This window comes from Cupressus sempervirens, chromosome 11 (assembly GCF_028749045.1).
Source record: "Cupressus sempervirens isolate cs-2001-9-10 chromosome 11, ASM2874904v1, whole genome shotgun sequence".
NCBI classification, from domain to species: domain Eukaryota; kingdom Viridiplantae; phylum Streptophyta; class Pinopsida; order Cupressales; family Cupressaceae; genus Cupressus; species Cupressus sempervirens.
The window spans coordinates 107,593,432-107,607,477 of record NC_143128.1 but is presented as its reverse complement, the minus strand read 5'-3'; the positions used below and the strand labels follow the sequence as shown (position 1 = coordinate 107,607,477).

At 33.1% G+C, this 14,046-nt stretch overlaps 1 protein-coding gene across 1 annotated transcript in view; it reads left to right on the top strand.

The window, feature by feature from the left end:
* Positions 1 to 9,934, top strand: part of EMB1144 (chorismate synthase, putative / 5-enolpyruvylshikimate-3-phosphate phospholyase) — a 36,888-nt gene extending 26,954 nt beyond the window's left edge. The window contains exons 5-13 of the mRNA XM_089811381.1: positions 603 to 686; positions 856 to 948; positions 4,817 to 4,897; positions 5,222 to 5,353; positions 5,495 to 5,597; positions 5,706 to 5,800; positions 5,901 to 5,966; positions 8,985 to 9,069; positions 9,325 to 9,934. Of these exons, the coding sequence (XP_089667507.1) occupies positions 603 to 686; positions 856 to 948; positions 4,817 to 4,897; positions 5,222 to 5,353; positions 5,495 to 5,597; positions 5,706 to 5,800; positions 5,901 to 5,966; positions 8,985 to 9,069; positions 9,325 to 9,473 (888 nt within the window). The 3' untranslated portion in view covers positions 9,474 to 9,934. The remainder of the gene's footprint in view (positions 1 to 602; positions 687 to 855; positions 949 to 4,816; positions 4,898 to 5,221; positions 5,354 to 5,494; positions 5,598 to 5,705; positions 5,801 to 5,900; positions 5,967 to 8,984; positions 9,070 to 9,324) is intronic.
* The last annotated feature ends 4,112 nt before the right edge of the window (positions 9,935 to 14,046 follow it).

The following is a 14,046-nucleotide window of genomic DNA, read 5'->3' as shown; positions in this document are numbered from 1 at the left end:
GAATGAAATAGATTGAGTAGCCTCTGAGAACATCAAATGTCGTGGGTGCTATCCATATATTATTTCAAACTTGGAGAAGCTTATGACTAGCTGCCTATTCTTATCCAACTCATTTGGGGAGGAATCAATGCCAATTTGTCAACTGTTTGGAGATCTATTTGAAATTTTAAGATGGTAGATACAGATTATGTTGTTGGGATAGAATCTAGTTAAGAGGCACTAACAGTGGTACTGTTTTGCAATCTGAGGTTGGTTTGTCTATACATCTAAGCATTCTGATGACAAGAATACATGTTACCATTCTAGTTGCCTAGCTAAGTCCTTACGTCAATACATTGGGTAAAAGTTCTTGTAGATACTTACACTCTATATTGCTATTATAATAAATTAATTTGTAATTTATTTAATCAAAAAATTATGGTACATGCTTGGCAGGTTTGGTTATTCAATAAATGTTGTGCTAGGTTGTGTAATTTGTAGATTATACTAGAGAATAAAAATAAGTCAATATAATCCTGTTAATGAATAACTTTTGTACTATTTCAGTGATTGAGAATCAAATTCATTCTGATGAGATTTTTGCATTCTACTAATTATAACAGGATTATAGTGAAATGGCATTAGCATACAGGCCTTCCCATGCTGATGCTACATATGACTTCAAATATGGTGTTCGTTCAGTTCAGGTACCATGAATCATGTCCAATTTCAAAGTACTTATTGCTGATCATATAAAATGACTTTTGATTTTAAATTTAAACTTAATGATCTGTTCAACTATACTATTGGTATGTTATAACTTATGACAGAGCTTTTACTCATTATAGCATATGGCTTTTGATTTGAAATATGTAGGGAGGTGGCAGATCTTCGGCAAGAGAGACAATAGGACGAGTAGCTGCTGGAGCTGTAGCAAAAAAGATTCTTCAGCTAAAAGCTGGGACTGAGGTATGCCCATGCTACTTATGAGCATCACAATTCGCAGATCATATTTCAATCCCATCGTTTTCTTTTACATCCTTATGATATAATTTAAACTTTCATGTACCAAAGAGGTTCATCCTCTCATGCTTATTGGCAAATTATTGGATCTTTTTGATCTTTATAGTATGTGCATCTACATTATTATTTCTTTTTTTTCTTGGTAATATTTAATTGTATTAAAATATCCAGATAAAGTTTTGAACAAAAAGGGCATTACCCTATGACAGCCCTCCTAAACACTACCCTGCAATCTATGTAGATAAACTATGGATAATTCTATACATCCATAATCCTGACAGTCAAAGTGGGGTATATTTACATCATCTATCTCAAAAACAACTTCTATCAGATCTGCAACATAGGCTATAATAACAACAAGACAAGAAAGAGCTAAGAAGCTCACACAACCCAGTCACCTTTTTTAACATTCTTGGCATTGCAAATATTTGCCTGCAGCTATGGACAACATTGAACTGAATCATGAATTTTGCATGCCCTTCTGCAGGTGCCTTGGGCAACACAAACTGTAATATTTCAATAAAAAACTAGAGGTTTAGATGTTAACCTGTTAAATTTATAATGCTTTTGTTATCTCTTTAATAATCTTACACAGAACTGATAGAATTGCAAGGAAAAAAGTCAAAATCATAACAACATCCAGTAATATTTTGTAGCGTCTAATAATTACTGACGATTGTATCCAGACCAAGGAAAATCTGTTTGCTAATAATTTGTGAGTGGGAGATTTCAGTAGAAATTCATCACTGATGGCATTGTTGGCTTACATGAATAATTGTATAAGGGCGTGCCTTGTTGAGATTAAATTGGTCCTTGGCTTTATGGATGAAAATATTGGCATTGCTACTCATAGTTAAGCTTCTGATTTCCTTATCTCGATGCTACTCTTAGTTAAGCTTCATTGTCACGACATACGACAGCTGGTTGAAGTCGGGACAATAGACTTGTAGTATGTTCCCACAGCGGATCAGATTGTAGACATTCTCACCAGGCCTCTTGGTCCTGATAAGTTTGTCAATTTTAGAGAACAACTTGGTGTTTTTGATAGATTAACCATTAAGGGAGGGTTTTACGATAATAGATAGCTTCTATTATTGGTTAATGGTTATTTGTTTGTAATTTATTAGAAATATTAGAATGTTTCTAATATTTAGTTACCCTATAGATAACTATTAGTTTTCTATTAGCTATAATAGAATGTTTCTATTCTTTACAATCGTTTCCCAAGGAAACATTGCTCATTCTTCTTGTATATATTGATCTATTGATCATTGTTAATATCAAGCAAATATTTACCATAATAGGGTACTTGTACAATGTACCCAATACCCCTAGGACATGTACTGGGTATAACCCTTGAATGTGTTCTAGGTACTAGTACACGTACCCAAGAACCGGGTACTTGGTGGAGAGCATCATAGCGAAGGACCTTAATTAAGATTTCTGATTTTTTATTTCAGTTCTTTTATTTGCGTATCAGCCTGTTGTCTATCAAGCTTAATTAAATATGTAATCAGTTTGAAACTTTGATACAATACCGACTAGCAAGAATCTTTACAATTGTTCATGTCAGAAGTTTATCATTTGCAATATCATTGTTATATGATTTATGATCTTCTTGTTCATGTTTAATGTTTGTCATCTCTGTCATGCATTTAAATTTTTTGCGTATATTATTATTACAAACAGATTTCAAATATGAAACTGAAAATAATACATTACATCTGGATACTTTATCAGTGTTAGTGCCTAAACTCATTATGACAACTCATATTTTCTATAAAATATTAAATTATATTTAAAAAAATTGACTTACCCAAACCCTTGTCCGCTGTTTTGAAGAATACCTATAGTCGTACCCTAATTACCCAATCACCTCTATCTCAGTGCAACCTCGGAGATATGTCAATAATTGATTATTACAAAGACAATATGCAAATAATTCACTGATTCACAAGTTACAACAGTAGTATAACAACATAAATGATAATAGAAATAGTATAAATCAGTATAACAATAGTCTCAAACATCAAAACCGTGGTCTATCTATATAAATATCCAAATCAAAATGTCTCAAGCATGTATCCAAAAGGCTCAAACATCAAAATATAACAAGCTAGAAGTACAACCTATTAAACTAAGCCTTGTTCTAGCTATCAAATATCCAAAGGCTCAGAATCATCTGAGTCACTATCTCCCTTTGGCAAAAATAGATCATCTAATGAGTGTTTAAATTTTAAATTCATTGGCCTTAAAGTTTATGTATACATGCACACACAATATTACTTGAATGTTTTTTATTTTAATAATTAAATATATAAAAGCTATCAAATTAAATTTATGATTGTAATACATTTTTATTTAATATAATTTTTTTAACATATGATTATTATGATGAATATCTAAAAACTTGACTTAAATATTAAATTTTATAATTGTAATATATTTTCAGTGTAAGACCGATACTGGGGTACACGAGGATGTGTTTTTAGGACAGGGGAACAAAAGGTCTCAATTTTGGGATGGTCCTGTATACTCCATACACATAGAACTTGAAATGCTAGTTCTGAAATGATATTACACAATAATATACCAAATTGAAATACTTGACCATAAAAGAGTCGCAGCATGAACTAGAAGCATTGAACATTCAATATAGTAACATAGTGGAACTACATGCTCAATAGTAACATAAAAAAATCAAAATTCAAATGGGAACTTAAGTGCTCATCTTGTTGGCGGTGTGGTTGCGGAATGGGAGGGGTGGGGGTAGGCGGTACTCCAAGTATCTGGTGCAGGGACGTCCTGGGTATATGGGTACTTCAAGGTTTTTAGGGGGTGTGAGTCCCTGGGTTTCACTGTATACTTTAATATTTATGATTTATTATATACAATTTTAAACATATTTAATCAGGAATTTCATTGTTGAATACTTAATCATGAATTTCATCATCTTCGGGCACAAACTCAAACCTTATGGGCCTCCACACTGTCGATTTAGCAAAAATGATTTTTTAAAGATGTGTTTTTATAATATTTGATGCCAAAAATCATTTGATTATTTTGGGGATGGATTTAAGACATTTCAATGTTTCCTATGTTTTCCTGCTTTTTTTTTGGAAATCGGGGATGGCTGTGGGATGTTTCCTTTTCATCCCATTGTCCCGAAAATGTTTTGGGGATGGAAATGAGTCCCCTAGGGACAGGAAACGTGTTTCCGTGTAACATAGAAAATACCTCATATTCATATTCATAATTGCTTTGTTGCTTCTTTATAGACTATAGTGAAAACAATTGAATCATGTGAAAATTGACTACAACTACTCAGACTTTCATTTACAGCAACCAAAGTGGCCATGGTGGAACCAACTGAAAAAAAGAGTCCAGTTGGAGTTTGGGCAAATCTCTGCATCATATAATGCTTTTTACTGTAATGGACCAAAATCATATTGGGATTCCACCCGGGTCCCTCCTGGGCGTCCGGGTTCCTTGTCAGTCCCGCTCTGTACAATCCACAGGGAACCCAGTTGCCTGGGAGGGACCCTGCCAGTAGGAATCCTTGAAGAACCAGGACCAGAACAGAACCGGAATCAGACTCTCGGGCATTTTAGAAGAATTCAGTATCCAAGTACATAATGTGATGATTGGTGAAAGATGAATTTTAGTTTTGATTTTATAGGTCAAGGTGTTTGTAGTTAAAAGTTTCTTTGGCTGAGAGAGGGAATATGTTGTTTGGAATCTGGATTTCTTAGAAGGTAAGATAGTGTGACTCGTAAAGACTGTTTATAGTTGTCCTCTGTTTTGGCGTTTGCAGGTTTTGGCCTACGTATCTCAAGTTCATAAAGTTGCTCTCCCTGATGGAACTGTTGATCATGATACATTGACCCAGGATAAGGTACATATACAAATTAATCTGTCAAGTTTGCTAAGGTTTTGACCTTAGGGTTTATTTTAATTCCTTTCTAAGTTTATGAATAAAGTATAAATTTATTGATTCACATTTTCATCTAGTCAGTTGTCTTAACTCTGATGCAATTAACAAAATGAGAGGGCTTAGAACATTCTTGGTTGTAAACTTTTATATGCAGCAAGGAAAATATTTTTATCTGACTTTTGTATTTGATCAGAATTATCTCCAAATGTAGGAGAAACGTGACTTCATTTATGCTACCATATTTTTTCAATATTTAATTCGTTTCCAATGTGAAATCATTGGCAGATTGAAAGTAATATTGTCAGGTGCCCAGATTATGTATATGCTGAAAAAATGATAGATGCTATAGATGCTGTTCGCATAAAAGGTGATTCAGTTGGAGGAGTTGTTACCTGCATTGCAAGGAATGTCCCTAGGGTATGCAATGCCTCATTATTATTGCTAGGATCTCATTTATTAATAGTTCAAATCTGTTTAATTATCTATGATTGTTATCAGGATAAGCCTTCATATAGCTTATTTGATAATTTTGTTACTATTAAACTCGGCTTTTCTCAGGGACTTGGTTCACCAGTATTTGACAAGCTTGAAGCAGAGTTGGCAAAGGCTGTTATGTCCCTGCCTGCAACCAAAGGTTTCGAAATTGGCAGTGGTTTTTCAGGTGGTTAGCTAATATGATTTCTGTTCATTATACACCATCTGGAAATTGTATTGAATATTCATTTTACAATTTTCGGACCGTAACTTATTAATTGGTCATGTTTGTCAGGTACTCTATTAACTGGTAGTGAACACAATGATGAGTTTTACATGGATGAAATGGGAAATGTTAGGACCCGAACTAATAGATCAGGTGGTATACAGGTATTGTTTTTCTATCATTGAAGTTAAAAATGAAAATGTGGTCTTGCTTTATTTTGGAGTATTCTATGAAATTCATAAGTCTTTATTTGTTTGTGGATAGGGTGGGATATCTAATGGCGAAATGATAGTAATCAGGGTTGCCTTTAAGCCTACATCAACCATTACGGTAAGCTGTTGGTAAAAAATTATGAAAAAAAAAAGAAGTATTTTTAGAGAAACAGTTTTATTACCTTGTATTAATTTTTTAAAACTCACTGAAACAATTTCAGTCTAAGTATTGTGCTTTGTTATATTTTCTTTTCCTGTTTATAAAACTGCAAATATTTTGATAGGGTAGAAACATTCTCAAGAATGGCAGTAAAGTAGCCTTAAGTACAACTTTTTTCCTTTAGCTCCTCATTTCAAGGTTCTGTCATAACACACTCGCGTCTTTTACCCTTGTCTCAAGTTATTTGCTATATTTGTTAACTTTAAATGGATCCCTATTGCTTCAAAAGTGTACTCTTTCTAAATTGTTTTGGAGATCAATTACTTGGAATCTCTAGCTTGAGGAAACTCAGGATATTTTTCTCAGTCCTGCTTATAATTATGTTCTAAACATCTTAATGTTGAAATTTATGTGATTTCATTTGTTTTTTATGTTTGTGAATACTTTATATTGCTTCTGTTATTTATTCCAACTTCTGTACAGGTTAGATAAAAGTCCTTAAGAAGGTGACCAAGTAGGATATGCATTTTTTCTTCTATTTGTGAGATTTGGCTACATAGGTAGCCACCCAAGATCCAGAGGCCTAATGAAAAGCACAAGAACAAGAGAGATAATATGACAATAATAATCTGCATTCCTATGAAGAATGCATTAGAATCAATTGTATTGGTATTACAAAGAAGACCACTTGATTAAATAGACCAAGGTAAGAACATAGGAGTGCTTAAGATCATGACGAGTCTCTTAATCTTATGAGACATGAACTGATAACTTATCAGCCACATAATGTGGAAAATGGGAAGTGTCACGTCTGCTAAATGTGGGTCACCCTCCAAGGTGGAAAGGTATTTGTGCCACACATACACTAAAGGTGAATCACCCTCCAAAGGTGGAAAAATGATAAAGTGAAAAGTCCACCAAAGGTGGAAGTCCCACTTGAGGTGGAAAAGTAATAATGTGATAGTCACCTAAAGTGGAAAAATTCCTATCTGGTCCCAAGTAAATTTAAGGAATGTGTGTGTTTAGAACCTAGGAGAATAACACACTAGGTACAACAGTTAAAACACACCAATACTGTTCTTTTTTCATATTTTATTCCTCACAATATTTGTAGAATGGAGCTTCTTCGTCTAGCCTTAAGACCCAACAGGGCTTGAAAAGTAGGGTAATGGATTGATCATCTTGTCTAATTTAAATATATCTTCCATCAAATAATTTTTTCCAGACAAAAACTAAAAATGTAAGATCAGTCATTCATTTTTAATGGGCAAATTTGATGCTGGGCTTTTTGAAACGTTGGGTGGGAAGATATTGAGTGAAAAAGTGGCAGATAAAGGATGCCTGTTACTTCATCCTATATGAGGATCGTAATTTGGAGCAAAGATGATTCTCCCTTCTAGAACAAAGTGTTTAATATTCCAGAATTTTTTAATTTCCAAATTTTGTTCTTAACAACTTTACTCAAATATTGCCCTGAATGGATTTGTAATATACCTCCCCAACGATCGTAGTTTTACGGTTTTACCGATTTTTTTATTATTGCAATTAGAGAATATGAGAGCCATAATTCTAACATTGTGAAGAACCTCTAACATTGTGAAGAACCTCCTCTATTGCTTACTGCTATATCTTATAAATTACATACATGGAATATTAATAAAGATGGCAGTGTGTACTAGATACAGGAGTAAAATATATCTTTATTTTCTCACTATTTAAAACTAATGGCAAGAGTGTAGACAATGATTCATACTGTGCGAACTCAAAGTTGCAGAGGGCAACTCTCCTAGCAGGGTCAAGGGGTAGCGCTGCTTTTGGGGGTTTGAGGGCAGCACTCCTGGTGGGGTCCCCAATAAGACCTTCAAAATCACATTGAACTCCATGGAACATCATTTTCATGAATTTTGACTACATTCACATATGGCCTTCTCGGGGACAAAGAAAGAAGCCAACAAACCAGAAAGAATGTGTTTTAAAATCTGATTGTGTGTTTCCAGCAAGTGCTGGACTCACAAGTCCCGTGAAAAAACTCGCGTGTTGCTTGAATGGATTCACCAGGGCTCGGCTTGTGAGTCCCTGGCAAGTTGACTCAATCTGCCAACAGACTTGTGAATCTAACAGCTTGCCAAGTCCTTGGTGAGTCCCACAAGTTTTCCAGCTATGGTATTGATATTTTCTTTAGTTTTTTGCATATAAAACAATTTTACATAGCTACAAGGAGATGAACAGTTGTACTATTATGGGAGACAAGGGCAGTGTTGATATGCCATATTAAAAAAAGATTAATTATACTAATATTTGATAATCATCATCCAATAAAAAAATTGTTTTAAACCATAATAACCTAGAGATGGTAGTTAAAGGCTGGTACGTGAATGCCATTATTCTGAAATACGGTACAGGAACCCCATTATTTTTTACATTTGGTTTGGTGGTCTCCAAAAATGACTTCCCATCAGTTGTATCAATGCCCCTCTTAAGCCTTATTATTGTGTCTCTTTGTACTATTACCTCTTTAGGATTCGTTAAGAATATTTGCAAGTACAAAAAAAATTTGTAAATCTTTATGCAAAATATAGAAAATGTCTATTAGTGTATTTCTTTAGTTCTTTTATAATTTGCGAAGAACATATTAATACTTAGGAAAACCCAGTATAATTTATATGATATTATTAGAAATCTCTGTAGGAAGTTTTTTCAAAGACCACTTCTAGGAGATTAGTTGAGGTAGAAAAAATATTTGTAAAGTTTTCTGACATCTAGGGACAGCCCTATATAGGTTTTCAAGATGGGAACATGCTTCCAAGAGACGGTACATGAGTCTCTCAATGTTTGGAGACAATATTTGAAGGGTGCTACAAAGCTTAATACGTGTTATTCTCAATTCCTTGAACTTAAGTTTTAGGAAGTATAGCTGTGGATGTAGTATTCCTAGAAAATGGCTACTAATTTTTTTTTTTTTTAACACATTTTCAGAAGAAACAAATGACTGTCACCAGAGATAGGGAGGAGACTGAACTTCAGGCACGTGGTCGTCATGATCCATGTGTAGTACCTAGAGGTGCACCTTCTCTTCCAAATTATATACATTTGGTTAATGATTTTGTTGAATCTAGTTGGAAGTAGTTATTTCTGAAACTAAAAACCAGTTTTTATTGAATACATATTTTTTGGCTTCTAAATAGAACTGTAGAGTGAAAATTGAATCAGTACTGCAGTATAATTCTTAAAACATCTAACATTCAAAGTTCCTACAAATATTCTACTTTAATTTTTAAAGTAGATTTTTTTAAATCTTAATTGATTTGACATGCAGCTGTGCCGATGGTTGAGGCTATGGTGGCTTTGGTTTTGGCTGATCAGTTGATGCAGCAGTATGCACAGTGCGAGTTGTTTCCTGTTAATAGTTCACTTCAAGCATCAGTGGATATGCAGCATGTGACGCCATTAGAAATGGCCCTTTAGAATGGAGAAATGACATTGAAGTCGCATCTTTATTTTTGGATCTGCTATGTTATATTCTGAGAAACAAAAATTATGAACATTACTCATTTGGAGTTGATATTATTTAACCACCTAGTCGAAGTATTGGTATCTATAGAAGATCATATATGAGGAACTTTTAGATATCAACTCTTTTTCTATTCTTAGCATTCAGGCATTCAATGTATGCTATATAATAAAAGAGAGCGCTTTCTTGGATGGAAGGGTACTTTGGAAATAAGCTGGATGCGGCTGGTAAGATAGAACATGATGCCTGTGCACATTATGGTGCACGTTTGTATATTTAAGTTGAAAAAAAAAACACAATTTAATGAGCAATTCAAAGTGTTCCAGAGACAGCCAAAGCAAGGTTATGAGGCTGGTTTCTGTATAATTGACATGTTAACATTGACTTGTATAATTGATGTTTTCGGTTCAGATCATCTGCAAATTTGTTGCAGTTTAGCTTCTGCTCTTGGTTTGTACCAACATTTTTCTCTATACTGCATTCAATTAAATCATTAAATCCTTTGGGTTATTGTGTATGGTAATACAACTCGCCTTCCCAAGCAGTGGAGTTGAAGTTTGGTTCATAACATGTAAATGATCATGACCAAACGATTTAAAGACAAAACAGCTAGGAAGGACATTAATTTTGTATTTTGATATCTGAAATTATCGATAACTTTATAATGTAGTAAATGATCATGCCCATGAAGTAAATGACCATGCCCAAACGATGTAAAGACAAAATAGCCAGGAAGGACATTAATTTTGTATTTTGATATCTGAAAATATCTATATCCTTGTAATGTAGTACATTTTTTCTTCTTTTGATATTTTTGCGTTTCCACATTACCAACCTACTATTGTAGGAGTTGTAGAGTGCAATGCCCCACTTAGGAGCCCAGATGATCTAACAAGGTCACTATATATATATATATATATATATATATATATATATATATCACTTAAAAGTTGTACAACATCAATGAATTAGTGCAGAAGCAATGCAATGATAACAAGATGCATACACAAGTACATTAACAAGAAGATTACATTCCTCTAACGCTCCATAACAAAGAATTACATGTATTAAGTTTTATTTAATTAAGTTGATTAACTAAGTTACTTTAAAGAACATCATTTCACAACCATAAAGGAACATCAATACATCATTCCATTTCATGAACCATTATTACAATATAATTACTTAAACTGATTTCAAAAAATAAACTCATTAAAATGACATCCACTCAATTTGCAGGGTAAGACATAACAATCCAAGTATACATATACATGAAATATCCAAAAGGATTATACGGATACAAGATCCATGAATGTTGAGGATACAAGACACAAATCAAATACACCTATGGGAATATGAACATGTCTCCAAGAATGATAATCATGGAAGTAAAGTATATCAAGATTTTTCTTAGCACTTGCACATGTGTCAGACACTCGTAAGGTAAAAAAATCCATGACCACTTGATCACATGGAACTTAAACAGTCCATCCTCAATGTATTGAGGTGATAACTTTAAGTCCATTCTAATAATCAATCCACATAACACATCTAGGAACTAGACAAGGGAATCCTAACAACTCTCTAACATGATGGGTGTTACATGCACAACAAAAGTGACAACTCTAATTTCAAGAGGCAACAACACACATAGGAAGCCTAGATGAATATGGGGAAGTGTCATTATATGAGCCAACTCTAAGGTTACCTTGCTAGTCTCTTTGGATTTTGACCCTCTAATGCTTTTGTAGCATTACTATCCTCCCATATAGACAAGGTTAATTAACTATGCTTGACCTCAACCATGCATCTTTTTTTACTCCTATCCCTAGCCTATATAAGTGCCCAAGGCATGGGTGAGGCACACAATTATTTTTTAGTTCATTCTAACCCCTTTAATGTTTTCTATTGTCACTTGGTTAAGTAACTTACATTTTGTTAGCTTGGTAGCCACTTAGGGCCTCGACCCCATTGTAAGCCACTCCCCCATCTACACGAATCACCTACCCTAGACTCATGAATCAAATAAAATTTCATAAATGTGTAATGAGCATAGCAGTCCCATAGCTGACAAATGGAACACATTTCTATGGTTCTTAAACCAACCATCATTATGTGACATGAACGTTTCCTTAAAGCTAGACTAATGAGATCAATACCCACAACAGATCACATAATGGCATGGCTTACAAACAAATAACCACATAATATGAATTCAACAATCCAGGTTGGGTAATAATGATCGAACTATATAGACATGAGCATGCACAAAAAAATTGAGTAAAAGCTATTGGAACCTTAAAATAACAAAAGCCAAATACTTATCATTGTATACAATCATTCCTCGAGCTTCTGGTAACATTTCCTAAGGGCAACTAAAACCCCCATTTCATTCAATCATACTAATAAAATTCAAACATAAGATATCAGTCGATATATAATCTTCATAAATGACAATGAATTATAACTAAATCAATGAGATCTACTATGATATTGATTACAAACAAATGATTTATGCTCTGATCAAAATAAGTCATAATTTAAACACTGGGGTACAAGACATGATAAACTAAGTTTAGGTAAGGGTCAATTACTCAAATAGTTTTGCCAACCTTATAAAGATCTAAATTATTATTATAATTTTTAATTTTGTACATCTAATAAAGTTTTGTCTTAAAAAATTTAAAATAATGATTAATAGTACAAAATGGATCCCCTTTTAAATATGAATAATTTAAGCACTCTCCTCATCTTCTTTACGTCTATACATAAGTTTCACTAAATAATAATAATACAATAATGATAAATTATTAGTCGATAGGCTTTAATGTGGGATTGCCCCTGTACTTTTTGTTTGGAAAATTTGTCTTGTGCCATGAAACTACTTTAAAAGCTCTTGTGCCATGAAACTACGTTAAAAGCCACAAAACAACCTTTAGAAACACGTAAAACCATTTTGTGACAATCAAAAAAATTGTTTACATTAAAAAAATGATGTCCAACATTATATATTTTTAATTTTTTTTTGAAAAAATCTTATTATCTATTTTTTAAAGAATAAACTAATTATTATTATTATTTTTTGATCGGTAAACGACTGAGGCCTTTGTATTATATTAGTTGAATAAATAAGAAGTTATACAATACTCAATTCAAATGGTCAAACATGCACTGGTAGGAAAGAATGGAGAAAGAAAACCTCCAGTCTTACCCAAGATCGAAATCCATTACTATATAAATTTAAAAGGGGCATACCCCAGTATTTATTAAGCTCTAATAATTCTAATTTATATGGTGTTAGAACCTTTATATTACATAAAAAGTTCAGGGAAAGTGAGAGAAAGATAGAGCAAGGTTCCAACAAAGTGCATCAATAGTCCATCCATGAAAATAAGCTCGACCAAGCAACTACAAGACAAAAAACCCTTAACTTCCAAAAGGGGATAATATACCAAAATCCAAGTGAAAAGGAAAAAACCAAATACCAATTTGTTAAACTCTTCGCAACAAAGTACTAAAGAAGTGATTCCCATTTATTCCTAAGTTGAGTTATCTATACCTCAAAAAACATTGTGAATTTACAGATAAATTCCAAACATTCAGTAAATCACTTGTTAGGCAATCAAGTATACTGGCCATTAGAAGTAATAATTATCCTAAGCTATTATGAGATTTATTAGAAGATATTTTGTTATACTTTAAAAAATATTATATTAAGATGAATTAGGTATTCATAATCTCCACAAAGCTTAACTTAGTCTCCATCCTGGTAACACTAACTAGATTACAAGGTTAAAATACTCATTATACCTTTTGTTACTTGTCATAAAATACAAAATTTTCAAAACATACTACATCCCAACTAGAAATTATTCAAATAGCCAAATTGATGACTACTCTGTTTAATTCTAAATAAAGTGTAGACTCAAACTAGAGTGATGAAGGGGAAGGAAAAACCTCAATCTTTGGTCTGCATTCAAAACATAGACAAACAAACTTAGATTTATATATCAATTCCTCACAACTACAAAGCATCTGGTTACTCTCTAACATGGCCTCCTTTATGATTAATTGAAGAGAGAAAATCATATAGTGCAGGTCAATGCTATTCCATTATAACAAAACCATTTTTTCATTAATAAAACCATTACTACATTTATATACCATTTGTTCATTAACCATTTGCATTATCCATACTAACATGATTTGGGCTAGTACCTAAAATGCTAGAGAATGTAATTCCATCCACATTGGATTCAAGCTACCTATATACTAACTGTATATCCTTATACTATATTGGCTATACTTATATTGAGGCCCTATACAACAGAGGCTATATCCAAGTGAGGAAATGAAAGGAAAAACCAAAAAAGGCCACACCTAGGGCAATAACTAATTCTATATTGCTAATTTGATAAATTTAACCAAAGCCTAAAAGGACAGATTTAAACATTGCAAACCAAAAACCTAGGCCATCACAAGGTTTTTTAAATGCCGAGCCTCCTCTTTCTTGCAACAAACCATGAC